Source organism: Populus trichocarpa, chromosome 8 (assembly GCF_000002775.5).
Source record: "Populus trichocarpa isolate Nisqually-1 chromosome 8, P.trichocarpa_v4.1, whole genome shotgun sequence".
In the NCBI taxonomy this organism is placed as follows: Eukaryota; Viridiplantae; Streptophyta; class Magnoliopsida; order Malpighiales; family Salicaceae; genus Populus; species Populus trichocarpa.
The window spans coordinates 518,892-540,280 of NC_037292.2; the positions used below are offsets into that span (position 1 = coordinate 518,892).

The 21,389-nt window shown below is 34.2% G+C and overlaps 3 protein-coding genes across 4 annotated transcripts; 1 reads left to right on the forward strand and 2 right to left on the reverse strand.

Annotated features, from left to right (window-relative positions):
* Positions 1 to 4,902: 4,902 nt before the first annotated feature.
* LOC7486851 (protein ZINC INDUCED FACILITATOR-LIKE 1) lies at positions 4,903 to 10,083 on the forward strand. 2 transcript variants are annotated; one of them, XM_002310921.4, is made up of 18 exons: positions 4,909 to 5,195; positions 5,388 to 5,634; positions 5,889 to 5,929; positions 6,072 to 6,132; positions 6,233 to 6,335; positions 6,450 to 6,552; positions 6,698 to 6,751; positions 6,834 to 6,896; positions 7,094 to 7,143; positions 7,254 to 7,329; positions 8,061 to 8,276; positions 8,435 to 8,522; positions 8,646 to 8,731; positions 8,822 to 8,929; positions 9,052 to 9,096; positions 9,185 to 9,273; positions 9,607 to 9,650; positions 9,743 to 10,083. In XM_002310921.4, the coding sequence occupies exons 2-18, from the start codon at positions 5,487 to 5,489 to the stop codon at positions 9,853 to 9,855; spliced, it is 1,488 nt and encodes a 495-aa protein (XP_002310957.4). In that variant the 5' UTR covers positions 4,909 to 5,195; positions 5,388 to 5,486; the 3' UTR covers positions 9,856 to 10,083. The 2 variants fall into 2 exon arrangements, with proteins under 2 accessions (XP_024461826.2, XP_002310957.4); XM_024606058.2 differs by lacking the exons at positions 7,094 to 7,143; positions 7,254 to 7,329 and having other exon boundaries at positions 4,903 to 5,195.
* Positions 10,084 to 10,966: 883 nt separating this feature from the next.
* Positions 10,967 to 13,302, reverse strand: LOC18101275 (polygalacturonase). The gene is made up of 4 exons (XM_006379357.3): positions 12,680 to 13,302; positions 11,976 to 12,265; positions 11,645 to 11,873; positions 10,967 to 11,532 (listed from the first exon to the last, which is right to left on the reverse strand). The coding sequence occupies exons 1-4, from the start codon at positions 13,109 to 13,111 to the stop codon at positions 11,314 to 11,316; spliced, it is 1,170 nt and encodes a 389-aa protein (XP_006379419.3). The 5' UTR covers positions 13,112 to 13,302; the 3' UTR covers positions 10,967 to 11,313.
* Positions 13,303 to 16,606: 3,304 nt separating this feature from the next.
* Positions 16,607 to 20,152, reverse strand: LOC7486852 (ABSCISIC ACID-INSENSITIVE 5-like protein 2). The gene is made up of 3 exons (XM_002311881.4): positions 19,961 to 20,152; positions 18,027 to 19,037; positions 16,607 to 16,928 (listed from the first exon to the last, which is right to left on the reverse strand). Exons 2-3 carry the CDS (start codon positions 18,912 to 18,914, stop codon positions 16,848 to 16,850), a joined length of 969 nt encoding a protein of 322 aa, XP_002311917.2. The 5' UTR covers positions 18,915 to 19,037; positions 19,961 to 20,152; the 3' UTR covers positions 16,607 to 16,847.
* Between the last annotated feature and the right edge of the window lie 1,237 nt (positions 20,153 to 21,389).

A 21,389-nucleotide genomic window follows, 5' to 3' on the forward strand; every position in this document is an offset into this window, starting at 1 on the left:
CTTTGATGTGATTATGTTTTTTAAAAAATATTTTTTATTTTAAATTATTATTTTAATATATTTTTAAATTATTTTAGAAACTATCTTAGTTCATTTGTTTTGTTTCTAGAGAGCATGGGGCCTCGCTGTAGGAGAAAATAAATATATTTGAACAGGTAAAAATTGAATATATTTTTGAAGGAAATACATGGATGAATTTTTTTTTATGTAATTCTTACATCCTGGCTCGCTGTCTAATTTAAGGGTATTTAACATGGTATCTGTTTATGTTACGATGTACTTTTCAAAAGTATTTTTTATTTGAAATCGTATTAAATTAATTTTTTTTTAATTTTAAAGCATTAAAATAATTTTTTTATATATTTTAATACATTTAAAAAAAAACATTATTCATTACAGTCTCGAACTCCTCTAGGAGCCAATTTTGAATTGAGATTTAGCTACGATGCATGCATTTACATTTGCCATATTTTCAAAGTTTAATTCAATATACAATGATTATCATAGCTGTCAAATTCTGAAAACCGAGCCCATCATCCCTGAAGATGTGAGAGCTCACATGGCATGCTTACCCAAGGCTGCCATACAGTACACTTTACAGATAGTAAATAAAAATACTTTAAAAAATAATAATTATTATATCCTTAAATATATCTAACGGAGAGAGGGTGGGTGGGGGTTAATAAAAATATAAGCCCCCCAGTGACTATGATATTTGCCCTTTACTGTCCATCTCGAGCTCATATCCAAGCAAGCAGAGTATCATTGAAATTCCCACCTCTGGATCCATAATTGAAAAGCACTGACAAAATCAATAGACCACGTGTCTTTTTAATTTGTGCATGCCGATCCTGATTATTATTTTATATATATATATATTTTTTTTTTTTTTTGTGGTAAATCAAATTACTAGCAGCAAGTGCATGCTGATGAATATAATAATCATACGTGCCAAGTTATCAATTGCGTGTCTAGAAAACAAGAATTACTCTACTTTAATATTGATAATGACTTTCATTTATTCCTGCAAACATTGTTCATAATTTTAAAATTCAGTCCAACTAGTAATCTGAATTGTGGATTGGTGGGTCAAATTACATTGACTTACTCAACCCAAAATGATTTTATTTCAATAATTTTATTTTAAAAAATAATTAAAATAATATCATTTCAAGAAAATATAAAAAGTAAACCTAGGTAAATTCCTACCCGATTCAACACGAAACCCGACCTGAGTTAGGTTTTGGGTCAGTGGATTATTAACTTGACTATACCAGATTTAATAGCACTAAAACTGCTATTAGAAATGGTGCACGTGATTGTTTTTTTTTAATGAATAAATTCTATTAATGGCTTTTAGTTAGGAGCAGCATTGATTAAAAATGTAAAGATTTTTTAGGGGTAACATTGTCTGATTCTTTACTTTAGGCACTTAGTTGACAATCGCATTACAGCCGAGGACTCGTTTGTAGTTATCCCCAAAGCCTGACATCTTTCTTTACAGGGTCTGAAAGCGAATCTTGTCGCTTATAGAATTGAACACGTGTCAATAAAGGCAGCCTGTTTGGTGAGGCAGACCTTCACTTGAATCTTCTTCTATTTAATTTGTTTTCACATGCCCAATCATTTTTTAATCAATCAAGGTTGGAAACACATAGACCACTGGTTTACAAATTCTATTTAATGATTTATTAATTTTTAAAATTAATTTATATTGTGTGGTGATGATCTCCCTACTAATTTCTTTCCCTTTCAAAAAATCATGGACCGCTTCTACAATTAGTTATAAATTCAGACGGATTTTATGTATTAATATAGTAGGCTAAGGATTTGGACCCCTCTAGGCCAAAGAAAAATGTAATAAATAACTTAGCTTAACCTGGTAAAAAATCTAGATCTGCCCATAGTCTTGTTATCTGGAATAAAATCAGACTCTTAGAGCCCGTTTGGCTCTGCGGCTGCGGCTGCGTTTTATTTAAAACGCAGTTCGCAGCTGTTAGAAAAAATTGATTTACTGTTCACTGGGCCCACTGAATTTCTGCGTTAGCAACGCAGGAAAAGAAAAGCAGCCATTTCTTATTTTTTTTCACTGTTCACGTTAATTGCACTGTTCAATGAACTGTGCAATTAACATGAACAGTACAAGAGATTGCACTGTTCACTTAAAAATAGTGGACAATGCAATTCTCTTGCACTGCGTGGACACTTTTTTTTTTTTTTAGTGTGTTAAGTTTTGTTTTTGTTAATTTTTTTAACATTTTTTTTTTAAAAAAAACTAGTTTGATCTAATTTTATTACACGCTAAAAAATTATGAAAATTGTAGTTCTTGTCGGATGAATTTTGTACGTAATGAAATTGTAGATAGTTTAATAGAACAATAATTTTTTTTTTATATAAAGTATGATTTATTTCATGATGTTACCGCAATAGTTAAATCCACAATATTTAAATTAAAAACCATCAATATTAATATATATTTTTTTAAATTATTTTATAACCTCAATTTCAAAAACATTCTTAACCAAACACATTAAACTACTTTTTCTTCAACCTCAATTTCAACTACAGTTTTAACCAAACACCTATTTTTTCAAACGAACCACAACTAAAAGTACTTTTTATAAAACAAATTTTTTTAAATCACAACCACAACAGCTACCGCAATACCAAACACACTCTTAGTCTATTGATTTTTTAAGAAAATTAATTTTTTACTATAAAATATCATTTTAACTTTTAAAAAAAATAATTCAGATTAACCTGTTTGGTAATGCGATTGCAGTTGTTTTTCAAAGTGCTTTCATTCATAAATGTATTAAAATAATATATTTTTTATTTAAATTTTTTTTTTGATATCAACTCAACAAAATAATTTAAAACTATATAAAAAAAATAATTTGAAGTAATTTTTTTTCCTGAGTTATAGTCACTTTGGTCGGTATAAAATCCAGTATGGTCCAAACATGGCTTTATTAATCAGTGTTTACATAAAAAGTAATGTATAATCATAATTTAGTAATGCCAAGTAAAAAAAAAATGATAGGACCATATCACATTAGAAAATACACAAATCATAACATCCAACGTTGCTCGTCATAATTAGACTAACCATATCACATTCTAGTGCTAATAATCTCTTGATTAGGCATAATTATATGACCACGTAGCTACTAATAATCCTATTAAGCCCTCAAATTATAGGAACCCACCATTCATCGAATCACTAATTAGGGGATGCACAACTATTATTTTTCGAAGTTTTTTTTTATTTAAAAAATATATTTAAAAAGTATATTTTTAATTTTTTAAAAATTACTTTTGATATGGTATATCAATTTAAAAATATTAAAAAAATAATTTAAAATAAAAAAATAAAAATTTTTAAAGGACGAAAATAATGAAGCCACCCCTCTCCCCTGTCTCTGTTAGCCGGCACATACACAGTGTTGCTGGCTTTAATGATCAATAACATCACTCCATGTCTCAACTTGTACCCTGACAATGACCCATTTCCAACTCGACTGATTGGTCCGCATCAACATTGACCGCGTCGTGCCCAAACCAGAGCCTTCATTTTTACAACATTATTTCGTAACCAAATGGAGCATTAAATGCATTTGCTTTACTATCCAAGGACACATGGATATATTATAAGAATAAAAGAGATAAAAACCATTTAATAACGGGTCACTGGGAAGAGTTTGAAAGGAAGAGTTTTTTTTTATCTCAAGTTTGAGTCATCTCGTTATTAATATAATAATTATTAAAAATTTATATGATCATTAACTTTAGAATATGTGAGATTAGTTGAGGTGTACATAAATTGATCCGGATATTCATGTTAATAAAAAAAAGAAGAAGAGAGAGATAAACAATTAAGCATATATACTATATGGCTCGTAATTCTTCTATTTCTAACCTGGCTTGTACCGAATTTTATGTTGAATTTGATGAAAGCTGATTCACCATCTGTTTTATTTTTTTGATTTTTTAAAATAATATAGTTTTAACCTAAAAAAATCTTGAAACAACTCAATTCAAAATTGAACAAGAGTTTAATAACGTAATCAATCCACGTATTGGATAAGAACAGATTTGATATGACCGTTTCTTATTAGATTTGTAAATGTTACAATTTATTATCTTCAGTTTAAAAAATCCTACTGCTGGTTTGGTGGTTTTTTAAAAAAACTCTCAAGTCTTTCCCAATGGTGTTATATATATATATATATATATATATATATATATATATAAGGGACACTCCCTTCCCTTCTAATAGCAATTTAAGAGCTAGGGTTTAGATCACTCTTGAAAAAACTACAAGATTCAAACTATAAAAAATGGGCATTCCCTGTGGTATTATTCTCAATTTATCAAAACTAGATTAATTAATTCATGTCCTATGAAATCTCAGAGAAGAAATGTCAGCAACTTTGTGGGTCGATACATCCAAGTACGACTTCTGTCTCTGATTAACCTTCTTACAAAATTGGACACATGTAAATTAATGTATCTAGTTCGATATAATTTTGTCAGACGAGAATCTTGACCAAGAGTTTTCTTGATCTCAAATCAAATTTATTAAACATGCCCGGTGCACGATCCAGCTAAACAAGTTTGATTTCCAACCGAGACAACAATACTGTTTTATTCTTTTAAAAAATATCAAAATAAAATTGTTTTGCAATTTCCCTTTTTTATAAGAGCTAAACAGGTTTGTTTTGACAGATTAATCAAGAGATTATCTCCGAGTTAATTATATTTTAAACTCAGCCTAGAGTAAGAGTAAGAGACGGCTGCAGCGACATAGTAACCATGCCCCTAACGTGTCATTGTTAATTCAATCATGTTAGATAACAGAGGGTAAAACAGGAGGGAGAGTTCAATTTGTAGTTTGATTCCTTAAAAAATGGACTGGTTCAGTGTTTTTTCCTTGTAGAAACGAATGATGTCTCCTCCTTGCAACGTCCTTCCAAATTATTATAAGGGCAATGTTTACCTGCCATAGTTAGGACCAGTGACGTGTGCAATGATGTGGGTGGCTGTGAGCAAGATGGCAAAGCTAATAGCCATAGCCTGGCTTGAATACTTACTGTCACACAAGTAGGTTCCCCTATTTAAGCCCCCAGGTATTAGATGTTTTGGTTTCTCCGTGTCAGCAAGAAGAGGAGAAAGATAACTAGATTGTTTTCCAGTAAGTTTGTGAATGTTGTCTATGGTTTTGCTTTAGTCAAGGAATGAAAAGAAAATATGGCCTATGCCAGGAATAAATTTGTATGTGAATAAAATCTGCGTACGCGGAGGAAACAGGAAAATCAGTTTCTCTTTTATATGTTCTCTGTGTGTTTTGCTTTCTTCTGATTTGTAGACTTCTTGTTTTTGATAGGTTGATGAACGAGTAGGTCTGGAAGGATTTGTTTTGTGTTAAGACTGGAAGAAGGGAGCTTAATTCTTGGGCTGGACTTTTGTTTGGCTCGATAAAAGCATGGCAGAAGAGTATAGAGAGGCATTGTTGAAGAAGGATGATTACTATGAGAATTGCCCAGGATGTAAGGTTGATCAACTTAAAGAGTTGAAGAAAGGATTCCCTTTTCGTGATCTTATTTCGATATGGATTGTTGTGCTTTGTACTGGTAAGACTCTCATTTCAAATCATTTTGGACTTGAAAAGAAACCTGAGTTTTGGCTTGCAGCTTGTCAAGGTGAAAAGGTAGTGACTAGATTATCATTAAATGGTGTTTGGTTTGAAGCTGAATTGGGTGGCATTTCAACTTCATCACATCTCAATTGGCCTTCTGTTTCAGTTTTTGGCTTCTCGCATCACTTGCACACTGTTTATTTGTGCAGTTTCTTTGATATATGGTAACTGTGATGTCATTTTTTGCAGCACTTCCAATATCAACTCTCTTCCCATTCCTTTATTTCATGGTGAGTTCCTGAACATGTTTTACAAGCCATCTGTATAATGCACACTGGAGTTTATGATTGCTTCTTTCCAAATGGCCCTGAATTGCACACGCTATTCATGAATCGCATACGCTATTCATGAATCGCATCTTTCTATTTGCAGATTAGAGATTTTGGAATTGCTGAGCGAGAGGAAGATATTGGCTACTATGCTGGATATGTTGGTGAGCTTCCTTTCCAGTATTTGCTTTTGACATATGTTGGGAAGTCAATATAAGTTGTTGATGAAATGGTCCTGACGAATCCTTCTATGTATGTCAAAAGGGTCCTCATTTATGATTGGGAGAGCTCTAACTTCTGTTTTCTGGGGAATAGTAGCTGATCGCTATGGTCGAAAACCTGTTATACTTTTAGGGACCATCGCAGTGTGAGTGATCTCTACATTTCAAGTTCATGTTCTTGCCATTAAGGTTGGGTTTTTGTGTTCGAAAAATATCGTGTTTACTTTGTCTTGATTATCTTGATTATGGGTTGGTCTCAGGGTCATTTTCAATACTCTCTTTGGTCTTAGTGTGAATTTTTGGATGGCCATTATTACAAGATTTCTTCTTGGGAGTTTGAATGGTTTACTCGGACCAATAAAGGTAGGATTCTGTGCTATTTTTATCAAAATTTCCCTTGGTTAGCAAGGAACGACTGATAGTTCTCACTGTTCTCTTGGATTTCTATTAACTTCTGTGATTTTTAGTTACGATTTATCCCTTCTATTCTGTATACCTTCATGAGCAGGCATATGCAGTTGAGATTTTCAGGGCAGAATATCAAGCATTAGGATTATCAACAGTGAGTTTTATTAAACCTGTGCATAGTCTTGAGTTCTTTTGAAGCCCTGTTGGGTCTGAATTAACAGATGATTCAATTCCAGGTTAGTACAGCATGGGGTCTAGGACTGATCATTGGCCCAGCTCTAGGAGGTTTCCTGGCTCAGGTATTTAAATTTCTTGATGATTTATTCATGCAATAACGTTCTGCAATTAAAATTCTGTCATTTTCATGGTCCGCTGTAAAAATTTGGGAATAGCATTCACAATGTGAAACTAACTCCCCCTCTCACACTTTCCTTCCTACCCCTTCTCTTCTTGTTAACAATTCTTCTAATGCTTGTTCACAATTTTGGTACTTCAGCCAGCTGAGAAATATCCAAATTTATTTTCCAAGGAATCTCTTTTTGGGAGGTAAATGAGTTTGAACTGTTCGATTTTTATCATGAGATGTTCTGTTTGATAACTTAAGTTTACATCTTCCAGTCATACAATGATATTCACAAACAGAGTGTCCTGTGCAGATTCCCCTACTTCTTACCCTGCTTCTGTATATCACTTTTCGCATTGGTGGTCACGATTGTTTCTTGCTGGCTTCCGGTACTTGTCTCTATCAACTGATGCCTGTAAAATTTATGTAATGTTTCTTTCAAGGAGGTCTTTTCTCATGCTGAGCATTGATCGTTGTTGTTTTGACCACTGATTGCTGGAAGTAAATCTTCTGTAGACTTCCATGATCATCAAAATATTGACATCTCAGCCAAGGCTCCAACTTTAGCTCATTCATGTCCTTGGACTTCTCAGCTGCTTTCATTTTTGGCATTCCACTCCAGAAAGAAATGTTTTTTATACTAAAGCAGTACTTACCAGTTGTGACCTTCGGATCAGAGTCACCATATATATATATCTGCCATCTCTATTAAGACCTTGAACTAGGCCACTTCTTGTAGCTACGTTGTGAACATTTACATTTTAGGTAGTTCTGGATATATCCTACTCTGGGATTAAGTTTGTTTTGTGAATCCAGAACTTGATTTATATCTCACTAGACGGCATCCTGACAAGTATATTATCTCTATCAGTATGTCATAACAATCAAAATCGACCAGCAAGGTCATCATGTCTTTTGTGCAACTTTTGGCTTGCAAATTTTTCCAAGACATTCATCCCTCTGTCTCTCGATGACTAGAATGTGTTCAATTTATGTTAGAATGGTGTTGGGATTAAGGAAACAAAACTATGACCTTCATCTGATCTTTCACTACATGCTTGTTTTGGTGATAACTTTGTGGATGTATTACTGCCTATTTACCTCAATGTGGTTATTACAGGAAACTTTGCATGTGCACAATGAAAAGAAGACTTCATCCAATGATTCTTATGATGCTTTGGAAGCTGCAACCGGCGCATCTAAAGGAGACGAAACAAGAACAGATGATAAAGGAAGGAAACCATCTTCTAATGAAAGCCTTCTAAAGAATTGGCCTTTGATGTCCTCCATCGTTGTCTATTGTATTTTCTCACTTCATGACATGGCTTACACAGAGGTATTTATCCCTCTCATTCCTATTAACCCGTTACTTTAATGACTGCAGTCAGGACTACTTACAGATTCACTCCTGTAGAAACAGCTTTATTTCATGCACTTAATAATGCTTTGTCTCTAGTTATAAGAGTGGCTATATTTGATTTCTTCTTCCTGTAGATATTCTCATTATGGGCCGAAAGCTCTAGAAAACTTGGAGGCCTGGGCTATACAACAGAGGATGTTGGTGAAGTTCTTGCAATCTCAGGCATGTATAACATTCAAAAGCTACTGAAACTTGATACAATACTCATGTTAACAACCGTTGTTTATGGTGACCCTATTCTCAAACTTACAGTGGAAACTCACTGACAAATTGTTCAAATAATAGGTTTCAGCCTTCTTGTCTTTCAACTTTCTCTGTATCCATTTGTGGAGAGGATTCTTGGACCGATACCAGTAGCTCAAATAGCAGCGGCAAGCACTTAACACCCTTTAGCATCTATGCATGTTTCGTGCTTCCATCTATTCCTTTGTGACAGTTTTTTCGTGAACTTACCAATGCAGGCCTTATCCATACTGCTACTGTCAAGTTACCCTTTTATAGCTATGTTATCCGGGCTCGGGCTCAGCATTTTGATAAATTGTGCATCTATAATGAAGAATGTTTTTTCTGTAAGTGCACTTGAAGTTTGAACAACTTCAAATGGATGGTAGAATCAAATCCTTTCGGATCAGAAAGATTTTTATCTCTTGTTGCGCTTCTCTGACACTACCTACCATGTTTGGATCACCAGGTTTCAATTGTAACGGGCATGTTTATTCTGCAAAACAATGCTGTGGTAAAGTTCTTTTCTTGATTTACTTACCACAACTCCCTTGCTTCAATATACCGTCTTGATTTATTGCTGTTGCTTGTTGGAAAAACAGGATCAAAACCAAAGAGGAGCTGCTAATGGCATTTCTATGACAGGAATGTCTCTTTTCAAGGCGGTCGGTCCAGCTGGGGGCGGCGCCATGTAAGTTCCTTTACTGATTATCTACTATTTAAGTAGTGTTTGGTTACCGTTTCAAAATAGAAAAAATAAAGACAGTTGGGATAGAGGGAACATATCTTTTCTCTTTTCTATTTTGAAAGAATAGAAATTCACGCAAAATTATCCCAAAACCCAATTTATTTTTATGTCTACATTTCCGCTCCCTCAATAAAACATGTTTATCTCCCTTATATACATGTTTTTATTTATTTATCCCGAAACAGTAATCGAAAACAATCTCAATGTCCTAGTCTTTACACAACAAAACTTACATCTCTTATTTAACACTTGAAGAAATTTAACAATTGTTTGCAGATTATCCTGGGCACAAAGGCGCCAAAATGCTGCATTTCTGCCAGGTATAATTTTTTGAGGATAGTTGCATTGCTAGAATCAACCTGTACCTTTTCATGTCCAAGCTAGAGCTTGACTCTGTAATGTTCAAATGCAGGTGTGCAGATGGTTTTCTTCATCCTGAACGCGGTTGAATTAATTGGACTGCTGATGACCTTCAAACCTTTCCTGGCACAGAGACAAGACAAACCAAGAAACGGGACAGCCTAATTTCCGTTGACAATCATTTACCTTAAAAAGGCTATTGTTGTTGTCCGCAGGAGGAGAAACTAGTTCTGCGGTATGCATCTTTTATGTAATGTTTTGGTCTGGGCAAAAGGCAGCACTGCTATAATGCAGGCAGATCCTTGGTGTTTTTCACAATCATTATTGTATATAATTGCCAGGATTCAATATATTTTATTCAATAATTTCAAAAAATAATGTTTTTTGAAATAATCCATGGGAGCCGAAACTATTGCATATACCACAAAGAAATAATGTTTTAAAATGAAACTCTTTTCTTTATTATTATTATTTGGTGTCCCAATCATTGGCAATTAATCAATAGCAACATGATCAATAGCAACATGATGTATATACCAGAGAGTTAGGTGAGCATGTTGCTGTACGTAGAACGTGCTTAATAATTAATGACCTGAAAAAAAGTAAGAATTTTAATGAGGTAAGGTCAATCATACGCAGGCTAGCTACCATGTGACCTCCATGGAATCTGCAGTTGTCAATTAACAGACTCCTCCTTTCAATATTAATCATTGGCTAGATTGTGCTTTTGTTCATCAACAGTGGAAGGTCTAATTTGTGCCAAAAAAAAAAAAATTTAAATTTTTTAAGAACACGGTTTGTACTGTGTTTTCAAACATGTTATTAAACTATGAAGTTTTCAAACATGTTATTAAACTATGAAGTGACTTCACAACATTTTGTTACTGCTGACAGCTGGTGTTCATAGCTTATTTTTTCAATTACAAATATATTAAAAAATATATTTCTAATAGTAGCACGTCAAAATAATTTAAAATCATAAAAAATATTAAAGCAAAAAAATAAAATTAAAAAATATTTAAAATTACTTTTTAAACACAAAAATAAATACACTAATCTAATAAGACTAGTTAATTTGAAACTCAAAAAATATATTATTCAAAATTATAAAGTTAAACTAGAAAATATATTAATTTAAAAAAACATGATTTATCAGAAAGAATTAATCCATGATCCCAAAACCTGACTATATCAAATTAGGTTTGGATTATTTTTTTTTATAAATAAAATGATATTATTTTAATAAAAAATATTTAACTAGATTAATTAACCTAAGTAACACGCAGGCAAACAACTCAAATTTTTTAACATACCAGTCTCCCGACCGAATAGAACAACTAGGTGGATCACAAGAATCCAACACAATGTATACATTACGCCAAATCAAACAAGAAATTCTATTGTGAAGATATTTCCTTCATCTTCTTTTTCTACCACAAATGTTCTGGCCGGGCTCTAGGGCGGGCGCAAATGTACTGTGCCGGAAACTGCCACAGGCTTGAACAATAAATTCCAATCGATAAAGCTACGTACTTCATTCATCTAGTTAAGGGCTACTCTTTTTTCTTTTTCTGGCCTTCCTCATCAAATGTCAACCATTCATTCCCGCCTAGCTGTATAGGGCTATAGGCAGCTAGTGGGTTGAACAAGACCTGAAGCAGCTCCCCTAGCATTGGTACATGATGCTTCAGCTGGTTGATTTTGGTAAGTGAGATTTATGTCTTCCAGTTTAATCCCAGTGCATGGATATTTCTTACTGCAATCAAATTTCACTGCGATTTCTTTTGCCGATGATCCATGGATATCCTGGTAGGTCACGTCGCTAATTTGAACCCCAGAAGCCTATTTAATTTATACAAAACGGCAAAGTGATCAAAATAATAATTTTTTTGAATGTTCAAGCTAGTGTCTCTTCAATTTACAATCTTTTAAAGTAGAATTAAAAGGGAGTTACCTGACCAGGGCAATTCTTGTTCCCGGGGCAATAATTCTGATCAATTATAATTGGGTTTTGGACATTATTCATGACTGCATGTTGGAAGATAATATTTCTAGCAAAACCATTGCTAGGTCTTCCCCAGGACTTGATTCTCACTCCATTTTCAGTGCCAGTAAATGTAGTGGTTTTGACTGTCACATTCTGCACACCAGCCTCTTGGACATCTTGGCCTAAACTTCCAATGCTACATCAACCATGTACACATAATCATCTTATTAACTGATCCCATGATTAGGAGCATATTAAATATTAGAAAAGTACGATCATTAGACTATGTTTTGCTTACCTGATTCCATGGCCAGGTCCACACGCCACGTTTTCAATCCACAAATTAGAGGTACCAGGGCCAATAGATACACAGTCGTCACCAGTTCCAATCCTCGAATTCAAGATGGTGACACTGGTTGATGAGGAAACATGAATGCCATCCGTGTTAGGGCTGTTGCCGGCGGCAGATACTCTCACTCCTTTCACTTTGACATTTTGGCAGGCATTGATGACAATGTGGAACATTTGGCTATTTAGTGATGTTAGTCCAGTGATCACAATGTTATTTGAATTGGAAAATTCGAGTGACTGCAAAAAACAAACAACAAGAAGAAGAAGATTAATGTAAGAGAATAATATAATTATATCTTGAGACTCTACTCAATAACTTAAGCATTAAGATGATTTTTTGACATGATATCATAGCATTGATAATCAAGCGGTTACGAGTTCAAATCTCACCACTCTTATTCTATTCGATAAAAATTAAACACAACGTAATAGGAGTCTGTGCAAGTTTCAAGTCCAAATTAATAGCTTTCATGACTTGAAGGGGTGTGTTAGAGAATAATATAAATCATATTTTGGAACCTCAACCAATGGCTTAAATTTTTAGATTGAAATAGTTCTTTGATAAAAAATAGTTTTGATGAGCATTTATTCATTAAGTATTTTAGCTTACAAACCAAAAGAAACATGATCAATCTGTCATATTTAGCTTACCGTTGCGCCGCTAGGGCAACTCTTGCCGGATTTCTTGCAGGACCAAAGTCCAGCACCCTGTCCATCTAGAGTTCCTCCAGATAGAGTAACCCCATTGACATGCTCGAAGACTAGCCAATTTTTAGCACCGCCAATGAGCCCATAATCTGATGGAGCGACTAGAGAACCAGCTACACTTACCAAGATAGCATTATTCTTGCAAGGACCCTGAAATATCACTTGACTTAAAGAGAAAATCCCTTTAGGAACATAAAGAGTGGCTGGTTTTGTAGATGCACATGCTTGTGACCAAGCGGCGGCAAAGGCCTTGGTTGAGTCAGTTTTCCCATCAGGCTTGGCCCCATAACTCAATACGCTATATTTTGCTGACCTTACTAAAGATGAGGAGGCAAAGGAAATGAAGAGGAGGGTACTAATAACAAGAGGGCTCATTAGAAGTGGAAGCTTGGATGGCAAGAAAGCAAATTGAAAGAGAGAGTGAGAGACCGATCGAGGAGACTTGTGCTTGGAGATTAATGGTGGGAGGCTGAAGCAGCTGTTATACTTGGTATTTACAGGGAGTACGTACTTTAGTCCACGATGTTGCAATATGACTTTGGCCAATTAAGGGAAAATTATTTAAGTGCAACAAGCTCGAAGGAATAATATTGAAGAAGACAATATTTATCCAAAAGGTTCTTTGATAATATATATATATATATATATATATATATGTTAAAGGGAGGGGAAAAGCCAAATATTAAATTGGTCACTAAATTCAATTCCTAACATTCATTCCATTCATTTGACAAGTCTCTAGTTAACTAATAAACAGAGCATATTGTTAAGAATTGAATCTCTCCTCGCATTTGGATGGCAATTTGGATCTGATTGTAAAGGATTTCCCCCACAGAATTTGGATCTGATTGACAATTTGGTCAGTAAAGAATTGAATCTAAGGTTTCATGGGTTGCGAGTTTTTAAGATTTACAGGTTTAAGATGTTTATTCAGATTTGCTTGGTTTTTATTGATGTTTTTAATTTCTCCTCCTATGATTTTTTTAATCTTTAAAATTTGGTCTTTGTTTTTTTAATTGTTGTTATTTTATTTGGGATCATTTTTTTTCATTAAATTGCATTCTTCTTGGGTTATTTTTATCAAATTTCATCCTCATTCTTTTTATTACTTTTGCAGGTTTTTGATTAATATTTTTTACTGATCTCATCGTTCAAAATTAAATTGGTTGAGAATTAAGCTTCTTGATTGAATCCAGGTCAAAGATTTTACGGGATGCAACTTTTAGAGATTAGACCAGGTTTAAGATGTATGCCCGGTTTACTTGGTTTTTTCCCCTTTTTCTAAACTGATGTCTTTTTTAAAAAAGATTTATCAATTTTTTAGTTTAGTTTAGTTTTTTTTTGTTTGATTCTATTATGTTAGCCCTTTAAAATTCTTTTCTATTTCACCCCCTTACCATTATTTAATCTATAAATAATCTATCACATTATAAATGATTTTCAACTTCATCCCTTAGATTTTTTAATCTTTCAAGTTTGGTTCTAATTCATTTAATTGCAATCTATTTTGTTTGGTATCTGTTTTATTTTTTTTTCAAGTTTCATCATCATTGAGTTTTTTCTGTCAAGTTTTATTCCCATTCTTTGTTTTTTTGCCTTTTTCTTTATTTTGCAAGTTTTTTATTAATATTTTTTATTAATTTCATCATTCAAAAATAAATCTATCAGATTTAAGCTTCTTGAACGAACCTGGATCCAAGTTTTAAAAAGTTGCAAGTTTTAGAGATTAGATCAGGTTTAAAAGGTTTATCTAAGTTTTTTTGGGTTTTTTTTTAAGCTGATATTTTCTGCCATTTTTATTGTTAAAGTTTTACTCTCTCTTTTTTTTTTTTGCAATTTTCCTTCTTTTTTTCTTGTTTGTTAAAGTTTTAGAGATGTGGTTTTTTTAATCTTTTTTTTTGTCAGTTTATTTTTTAATATTTTTTAAATTACTATTTAAACCAATAACTCGATTCTTAAATTGTTTTTAGCCTAGCATTTTTTTTATTTTAAAAAAATTAACTCTACCCACGACAAAACATGAGGTATATGGGAATATACGAGGTCTCTTGTCCATATTTATGTACTCTTGCATCCGAAGTACACATACTGTACCTTCTCTCTTTGCTTCACAGGGAGCACAATATTGGGGTATGTGACTGGTGAAATATTTTATTTTATTTTCAGGTTAAGATATGATCACTTGTGAGATTCTTACTATAAAGTAGTTTACAGATAGTAATTGAAAAATCAAAATAATTCGTATAACAAGAATGACCCATTTAATATTTTGGTCATCCTCATTAGTCATGCATTATTTTCATGGGAAATATTTGATATAGGGCATCAAGCAATTGATGGAACGTGGCAGGTGGAGCAAACAACGGAGAAGAAATCGGCTGTTTTATTTATTTATTTATTATTTTATCTTTTTATTCCTAGAATCATGGCCCTCAAAGTTACTGTTTTTTGTATTTTTTGACTTCTTCTTTTCCATGATATCAGTGTTTATGTTTAATACTTGAGGAGCTGGAACTAGAATAATAAGAAAGTCCATTGGAACGCAAGCATTGTTTAATGAAACGACGTGTATAAAATAAACAGTAAAGACCACCAAGTTCATATGCTTGCATCAATTAACGTGCTAATCCTGAAGAAAGATCATACACCTAAAAATAAATTAGATGAGGTCAAAGTAGGATCATGGCATATCAGCGGCATGCTCTTGCTATGATTCCCCCCCCCCCCCCCCCCTCACAAACCATTGGCCTGGAGGGGATAATTATTGGAAGACTAAACTGAATTAGACTAGTTTAATGATCTCCCACAAATTAAATCTCATTGCAGATTATACTGATAAACAATAATTAGTTCCATCTTGACCTTGAGTGAGGATGTATTTAATATTATTTAATGATAAGCATTGCAGTACCTTGCTATAATCCAATTATATATTGCTTCTCAACCAACAGCATCTTGGATTACAAGAGCAATGACCCTTTTGTTTCGTTATCATTGTAGCTGATATCAATGGTTGCCTGTCTTCATCCTTGGAAGTTGATCATAGCAGAAGGAATCAGACTTTTCTGGTTATGAATAACTCTATGCAGAGCTGTACTCCTCTCTAGCATTTAATGCTGTTAGGCTCACTGTCAAATGTTCGAGGACAGGACAGCTCATACATGTTGTTAGAAAACCTAAATTCTTACAAACACACCCACGTTTAGTTTGATGACGTTCTTGCTTGCTATAGTGCGAATATGGTATGATGGTCACCTCTTAAGTATGCCCTTTACTGTACATGGTAAGAGGGCCACCATTGTTTATTTATTCACCATTGAAATATTCTTTGGCAGAATCTGACCCCATGTTACTTGCTACGATGCCAGGTTACTTGCGAGTCAATTTTCTTAAAAGAAAGCAATAATGCAGTGGTTAAGAAATAGGTAGCTGGGCACATTCGCAAAAGCAATGCACCGTTGGATTTGGAATTGGCATCCAATTGTCAACCATTTTTCACTAAAGTTAACATAGCATTTTCTGCAACAGGGATTGATTAAGACTGGTGAATTTAGTTACAATCATAGGGTACGAGACATTGCACATTTATAAGACAACTATCTGATCCAGCACAACAACCAGGAAATCTGGCCCCTTGCACCCTGCTGCGGGTTTCTCAAACCGTGCGGTGCATTTTGCTAGTTTTTGTCATTTTTTTAGTGCCAGATTGCATAGTTGATAAACAATATATACCAGCACAATCTTTTGCTTTTCTGTAGGAATATAAGCAGTGTCCGTCACTCTCAGCATAAAACACATGATGAAAGAATGTTGGGAATACTTGACAATCGCACCAAAACTCGAAAGATGAAGTGGGGGATATTGTCAGGCTGAAAGAATCTAGAAAAGTATATTGACCATATGGAAAAGAACCAACTAACATTCTTTTGAAAAATCTTACAAATGAAAATTTCTAACCAAATTTTCACAGAATAGATACAAGAAAAAACTCTTGAAGATGAGAAGCAAACTCACAGCAGTAACCGTGACAAACAGCTGCTTCTAGAGGGGCCAAAGAGTAAATTATGAGCTAAAACCAGAAATGCATCATATCTACAAAACTTCAACACAGTCAGAATGGGGCTGATGCTGTTCTGCGAAGCTGATACTTGGGTTCGGGGAGAGGGACACATGGCAACATATTCTCAAGCTCCTGCAAGTTAAAGTACAACAGATCAAAAAAGTAATTAACAATGAGAAAGAGGGGAGAGTGTGTTCAACTCACTAATATCTCACATTCAGGGACAAGTTCTACAATCATCATATAGGCTATCTAACACCAAAGAGATGATATTCTTACACTCAATGAAGTGATTGTGTACATACAAAGTGATGCCAACAAACATTATTATCACCACGAGCAAAAGAAGCATAGCCTTTTGCTCCACAATAATATCAACAGTAAGAAAGCACCTCCATCTTTTTTCTGAAATATCGTATTCGACTTATTGATTCATTTATTCTGTTTCCATGAGATATGTATAATTAAGAATTTGATTTGGTTGATTACTGGAAATTGTGGGAGAAGGAAACTGACTTAGGGCGTCTTTAAGGTGAAAATACATGGTATGCTAGTCCTGTGAGTTTTGGATGAAGATTTTGCTAAAATTGATCTCTCAACAATAACAAGGGAGTAATCACAGATCTCCCAACAACAAGGGCCAACATGCAAGTTGTGGATTGCCTAGGGAATACAATAACAAGAAGGTAGATATTTCACAAAATAAACAAGGAGCTCATTCATCAAGAATCCTTTTATTTATTGTGTAAGTTTTCTGTCAAAAATAAGGAAAAGGGGAGACTAGAAGTTTTCTACCACCTACTTGAATCTAAAGTTTTACATGGTGATTAATACTCATTGTCTATTTTTCTTTCCCAGCCACCTATGAGGAGACAATCTTCAAAATGTCTTATCATGTCTAGGACTGTGATTTGGTTTTCAAGGAAAAGGCTATCAAGAAACTAAATAGATTGATCTTCATTTCTCCATGACATATAGCTATCTGATAATTATCAAACTGATCTAAATTCCATTTACATGATTATTGGAAATCATTGGAGAAGGAAAACAAACTAGGTTTTATTTAAACTATCACGTCTCTGATTCAATTAGAGAGATGTGCAGGTTTTATTTAAACTATTAGTCAATAGGACAGGAAAGAAAGAAACTAAAACAGACAGTTCAACACATGTTATCAGTATATCCAATAGGAAGATTGTACTAGAGGGGTAACTGAAAACAAATCCTCACCCTTCGTTTCCTTAGCCTTTCATTTTCCTCTTCCAGCCGAGAAACTTTGTTCTCCAGCTCATTTGTGTAAGCCTGCTTCCGTGCTCGTGAACGGGCTGCAGATTCGCGGTTCTTTATCATCCTCTTCTGCCTCCTCTCAACTGTTTTCCCAATCATATCCTCTGGCACACCTCTTTTTCTTGCTGGTGTCTGTGTATCTGATAAAGTCCCCATCAAGGGTGGAGGTAATGTCACCTGGTTCTCTGGGTATGAAACATCCATCATAGAACCAGCCCCCATGTGAAGTGGCTGTGGCATAGGCTGGCCTGGCATATAAACCCCCATCATGCTTTGTTGTGGATGGTGATACTGTGGATGTGGTGGGTATTGCACCCATTGACTTTGTTGCAGAAACTGTTGTGCTGCATGTGTATCAACCGCAACAACAGAACCGCCATCTTTCTTGTCCACAGATGCTTCAGCTACAACTCCTGCTTTTACCAAGAAATCCTCCAAAGTCATCTCTCCCAGAGTAGGCTGCCGCTCCCTAGACTTCATCTCCCCATCATGTTTGCTTTGTTGGATGTCTTTCCAGACCTCATCGACTGTCTTCTTGCTCAGAGCACTAGTTAATGATATGCTTGCCTGATGTTGCAGAGCAGTTTGATTGGCGAATGGTATGCCCTCCACTTCCAAACCCATAGTCCGGTTAGCCTCCACTGTCCACACGTTTTTGAGAAGTTCATCAAGATTCATGCTGCTTAGGGGTTTTCCCAAGTCACCCAACTGATTTTGAACCTCATCAAGAGTAAGACTGTACATTGAGTTTTGCCGCACCAATGGCTGGAACTGAGATTGCTTATGATGACTACTACCATCACCTTGAGATCCCATTGTCTGCATTCCCATTCAACAACCTTCACCTAAACATTCCAAATTTAAAACTAAAAATCCTTAACACAAACTCTCTAAACCCTAATCTTGTCTATGAACCACAATGATCCAATCCTCAAACTCGCCCCAAATCAGAACCTGGAAAGCAGAGTCAACAATTCAGAAAAGTAAACCTAGAAATGAATCCTGTTCTGCACGAGGTTGTTAGATTACACTCTTCAAACTGCTAAAGAAACTCTGATTGAAGGAAAAATGAATAGAGTTTCAATGTTCTTATACATGCGATGCAAGACCAGAACTAAAAAATCCAAAATTAATTATCTCAAAAACCTAAACCAATAACCTTCATTCATCATGTTTAACAAAATAAAAGTAATTGAACATACAATCAAATTGCAAAAAAGCCCAACAAACAAAAACGCATCTTAAGTCCCTTGATTAGGAGAATTTTTTTTTTAAATAAAATAAAATGGAAGAAGGTCACTATTGGAAGAGAAAATAACAAGAAGATTCACCTCAAACCATTACCATAATTTTTTTTTTAAAAAAAACCAAATAGAATCCAAAATGCACTTAAACGAGCTAGACAAAACATGTATCACTGTATCTAACACAACACTTTGAAACCAATAAATTGATCAGGTGAAACAGCATACAGACAGAGAACTATAAAGCTATAATCTTTTACATGCAAATGCAAAAGCTCAAAGCTTTACCCGTCATTGACCGAAAACCTTAAAACCCAAATCCCAAGTCACAAAATAATCCACATAATCACAGCTTTTCAATAACCCCTGATTACGAAGTTTGAAACTTCTGCATGAAACATAAATCAATTCTCAAAAAAAAAAAAAAAAAGAATTCTTTCAGATATTTACATAAATTTCGAGATCAAAATCCTCTTAAACCTGGAAAAGAAACAAAACAAAATCCCACAAATGCAAGTGAAAAACAACAACTTTCAAATCGGAAGAGCTATAAAGGAAGGGGTGTTTTTCATTTTTTGTGTTGTATATCAATAAAGTGAAGTAAAGAAAACGTAAGCAACAAAAGGGACTTACTTTTGTGATCCAAGAATGAGTTAAGTGACTTCAAAGAGGGGATTTTTTGTGTTGCTGTTGTTGATTTCAGGTGAAAATCAGCTGATAATTATACATTCACATTTAGAGAGAGAAAGTAGGAGAGAGAACTCAAAATCTAAAAACTTCCAAAAACAAAACTAAAGTGTTAATTAATTGCCTCTCTTTTTTTAAACCGGACTGCCCGGCGGGTCCATTCAGGAACAAGTTGACTCGATACATAAAAAAAAAAAACAGAGGGAGAATTGACTGGTTAAAAATTTATGTTGGCACTTGATCAACTCGTGTTTAAGCCGGTTCAAAGCTTATTGGTTCTTTTATTATTTTTTTCTCTTAAATAATATTATTATAATTTGACTCGCACAACTCATAACATTTAATTTTATTCCGAATCAAGTTTAATAAGTATAATTAAGTGATCCAATTTTGAGTTTTAATATATACATATACCCACATATCATGGGGGAGAGACCTCATGTGGTAATCATGGGAAATCCCACTTATTTGCTCCTACAAGACAGGTGGCGCTTTTTTGGTCTGTATAGAACATGGCCATGGCCTCAATCTTGCAGGCCCCATCATCTTCATGGATTTTTATCATCAATTGTTAAGAATGATAATTGTGTGTCAAGCGAGAGTTCACGTTTGCTTGATGGCCATGGATTTATATATCTGTTTAGGTTGATTGTTGATGAAGATACATGATGGGTTCATGATCATACCGTTCAAGCTCTTGAGTTCTTGGTGGCATTGCAATCCTCTTGAGTTATTTGTAAAATATATAATTTGATCCATGCGAATGTGCTTGGAAGAAATGTGATTTAGTGATTAACATCCATGGTCTTCAAAAATAGATCGGGAATATCTCTTTTATAATCTAGATTGGAGTCCATGTGAATTCCACTGATGTTGCCAGGGAGAAATGCAGCAGAGCTCCCCAAATTCAAAAATTCTGCTCCGTTCATGTCTCTGTAATCGGTTACAAATATGATAGCATTTCTTGAATATAAAGCGGCTTGACATAGAAAAAAGAAGAGCTCATGAAGAGTTAAAAAGGTGCGACCTCAGAAGAACAGAACCTAACTGACAATTTAATCCCCCGTGGGCGTGTGGCACTCTTACATCTAGTTGTACAGAAATTCAAAAAGGTCCTCCAACTATATAGAGTTTCTCCATTGAGTCTCCAACCATCTTTTTTTTTTTATACTAAAAATATGTTAATTAACACTTTTTGATTTTTTTTATGTGGATTTCCTAACCAGTTTGCATGTATTTTATTTTTATTTTTTATTGTATTAGCTAAGTTTGTATTTTTTATTTTATTAGCTAAGTTTGTCGGCTTTTTAAAATAGAGTTTTCAAAAACAAATACATAAAAATCTACAAAATATTTTCCATTAAAATATTAAAAA